Source organism: Empidonax traillii, unplaced genomic scaffold, assembly GCF_003031625.1.
Source record: "Empidonax traillii isolate 1590-97213 ecotype Southwest subspecies unplaced genomic scaffold, ASM303162v1 scaffold3273:size34157, whole genome shotgun sequence".
Lineage (NCBI taxonomy): Eukaryota > Metazoa > Chordata > Aves > Passeriformes > Tyrannidae > Empidonax > Empidonax traillii.
Genome location: NW_020958466.1, coordinates 28,919 through 31,982, shown reverse-complemented (window position 1 = coordinate 31,982; position 3,064 = coordinate 28,919). Strand labels below are relative to the sequence as shown.

At 64.3% G+C, this 3,064-nt stretch overlaps 1 protein-coding gene across 1 annotated transcript in view; it reads right to left on the bottom strand.

Moving 5' to 3' along the window:
• The window catches only part of DDX56 (DEAD-box helicase 56), a gene marked incomplete at its 3' end in the record, with an annotated part of 7,159 nt that overhangs the window by 1,992 nt on the left and 2,103 nt on the right, over positions 1–3,064 (bottom strand). The window contains exons 5-13 of the mRNA XM_027910362.1: positions 2,757–2,847; positions 2,277–2,521; positions 1,998–2,111; positions 1,406–1,564; positions 1,232–1,326; positions 1,085–1,158; positions 731–820; positions 531–636; positions 242–339 (exon numbers count right to left, since the gene is read on the bottom strand). Of these exons, the coding sequence (XP_027766163.1) occupies positions 242–339; positions 531–636; positions 731–820; positions 1,085–1,158; positions 1,232–1,326; positions 1,406–1,564; positions 1,998–2,111; positions 2,277–2,521; positions 2,757–2,847 (1,072 nt within the window). The remainder of the gene's footprint in view (positions 1–241; positions 340–530; positions 637–730; positions 821–1,084; positions 1,159–1,231; positions 1,327–1,405; positions 1,565–1,997; positions 2,112–2,276; positions 2,522–2,756; positions 2,848–3,064) is intronic.

Below are 3,064 nucleotides of genomic sequence, written 5' to 3'. Positions count from 1 at the left end.
GGCGGATTTGAGGGTCCAGGGGGGAGATTTAGGGGGATTTCAGGGAGCAAGGGGGGATTTTGGGGAGGTTGGGGGCTCAGGGGGGATTTGGTGGAGTAGGGGTGATTTGGCTTTGGAAGGGAGGATTTGGGGGTAATTTGGGGTTCAGGGGGAATTCTGGGGAGCAAGGGTGATTTAGGGGCATGTGCAGGGGATTTAGGGGTGTTTGGGGTCTCAGGGAGGGGGTTTGGGGGTCACTCACAGCAGGTTTCCCTCTCCGGGCGCTGGGCCCTCGGAGCACTCGGGTGCCCTTTCGTTTCCTGGGGCCGGGCCTGGCAATGCCCCGGAGGCTGGGGGGCACTAGGGGGGCACTGGGGGTTAGTCCTGCCCCCTAAATCACCCCCTTCTGCCACCTTTTGACCCGTTTCTCCCCCAATCCCCTCACTTTTGCCCGTTTTGCCCCAGTTTTGCCTATTTCCCCCTAGTATTGCCCATTTTCCCGTTTCTCCCCCAGTCCCTGCTGTGCCCCATTTTGGCCCGTTCCCTCGTACCCAGGTAGTCTGGCACGTTTCTCAGGTGAGGTTTCACAATGGCAGGGTGCAGGGGCTTGTCGTGGCGGAGCACATGCAGGTCCCGGGGGTTGTCCTCGAAATAGGTCTGGCCATGGACAAGGAGGGGGTTGGCACTGCCCAGGGAGCCCCTGGGCCCTCCTGTGCCCCCCAGACCCCTTCCTTGGGCCCCTTGGGATCACCTTGAGCTTCTCAGAGTTGAGCAGCTCGTCCCTGATCTCGCGCAGCCGCGCCTCCTTCACCGCCTGCTTGGTCACCGAGCGCATGGCATCCTTTGGGGGGGACATAGGGGGATCAGAGAGTGCCATTCCCACACTGGCACCCCTTCTGAGTCACAGGACCCCCCCATACCACCAACACCCCCATGGTGTCACCAGGACCTTCAGTGCCACCAGGACCCTCCTGGAGCTACCAGAACCCCCTCAGTGTCACTAGGATCCCTCTGGCACCACCAGCACCCCAGCAGTGCTACCAGGACCTCACCAGTGCCACCAGCAGTTCCCTGGCCCCCCCAGCCCCTCCGGTGCCCCTCGTACCCGGCAGCGGTAGCGCAGTGACTCGATCTCCTCCATGCAGAATTTGTAGGGCTGCAGCATGGACTGCCCGTTCTCTGGAGGACACAGAGGGTCAGCCCAGCCCCCCAGTGTCCCCTAGACCCCCAGGTGGCACAGGGACCCCCAAACCTCCTGCCAGAGCATCCTCAATGCGGGTGAGCCCCTCGTGCTCCTCGGGCAGTGCCAGGGTCAGCGCTGTGCCAGGGTTGTCACCGCGGGCTGTCCTGGGGGTGCAGGGGGGACACAGGGTGGGACCACGGCCAGCCTGGCACCCCTGGGGGTCCCCCCCGTGCCCCCACAGACCTGCCCACGCGGTGGATGTAGGACTCGACCGTGGGAGGGACATCGAAATTGATGACGGCCGAGACGTTCTGGAAGTCAATGCCTCGGGCAACCCCATACTCGGGATCCTGGGCCTTGGCCTTCCCCTTGTCCTTGGCCTTCCCCTTCCCCTTCCCCTTCCTGGGGGGACACAGAACACCAAGGGTTGGGGGTGCTCAGGAGGGACGCCCAGAGCAAGTGGTGATCTGGGATATGGGGACAGGGAGGCTGGGAAAGGGGATCCCCTGGACACAAGGTCACCCTGGGCACGGTGAGGCCCTGGTCACAGGGACCCCCTGAGCCCCACAAAGGGGATGCAGTCACACAGGGACAGGACAATGGTGGCCACCCTGGTCCCTGGTGACACCCACGGGACACTGGTGCCACCCATGTGATACTGGTGGCACCAGTGGCTCCCTGGTGGCACCTTCAGGGCACTGGTTGCACTCCCAGGTCCCTATTGTCACCTCCTGGTTGCTGGTACCACCCACAGGACACTGGTGGCACCAATGAGTCCCTGGTGACATCCCCCAACCCCTGAGCCTGCCAGCCCCCCGACTTCCCCCATGCTCACCCCAGGGACCCCCCTTTCCGTGCCTGGCGCTGGGGGGTCTCCACAGGCCCCTCCTCATCGGTGGCCACGATGAAGTCGTAGAGGCCGCGGTTGAACTGGGCGATGACGTGGCACCTGGGGACAGAGGAGCCCCTCGGCATGACTGCGTGCGCAGTTCGGAGTGGAGGGCGCAGGGGGGGATCCCAAATTGAGACCCCTCATGGACACCCCTGTCACCACCTCAGGGACACCCCTGTGACCCCAGGGACACCCAAGGGTCCCTCCAGCCCCCTGGCATACCTGGAGGCCGCGGGCAGCTCGGAGTTGAGGGCACAGGCGGGGATGCCGAACTGCTCGAGGAAGAGCTTGAGGCGGAAGGCCCTGGCCAGGCTGCCCACGAAGAGCAGGGCCCGGCCCCGCAGCAGCCGCAGCTGCAGCAGGGCCACGAGCACCAGGAACTTGTCCTCCTCTGTCCCACAGCGCACCTGGAACTGCTGCAGCTGGGAATGGCCCGGCAGCCGTGGCTCTGGGGGCAGCACCAGCGCCTGGGGGGCACATGGGGATGGGATGGGGCAAAAATGGGGGGCTGCGGCACCCACAGCATCCTCTGGGCAACTTGTGTCCCCTAAAGCTGCTCCTGGGGGGCGGTGATCCCAAATCCCAGCGTTTTTCCATCTTTGTGCCCACTCTGGATCCTCCTTGGATCCCCCAAACCTCCTCCTGGACACCCCAACCCCTCTCAACCCCCCCCAAACCCCATCCCAGCCCCCCATTCCTCACAGGGTTGTGCAGCACAAGCTCCTGCAGCGCCTCCAGCTCGGGGTTGAACGTGGCTGACACCAGCAGGGCCTGGTAGATCTTGGGCAGGTGGCTGGGGGGAACAGGGGGGTCAGTGCCCCCCAAACTCCCTGACACCAGACCTGGTGATGCTCTGCTGCCCCCCTCAAGTCCCCCAGCCCTGCCAATGCCCCCAAAACCCACTTTGCCTCCAAGTCCCCCTGCTTTAACAATGTTCCTCAAACCCCAGCAGTGCCCCCCAAACCCAAAGTGGCGCCCCCATAACTCTCAGTGCCCCCCAAACTCCTGGG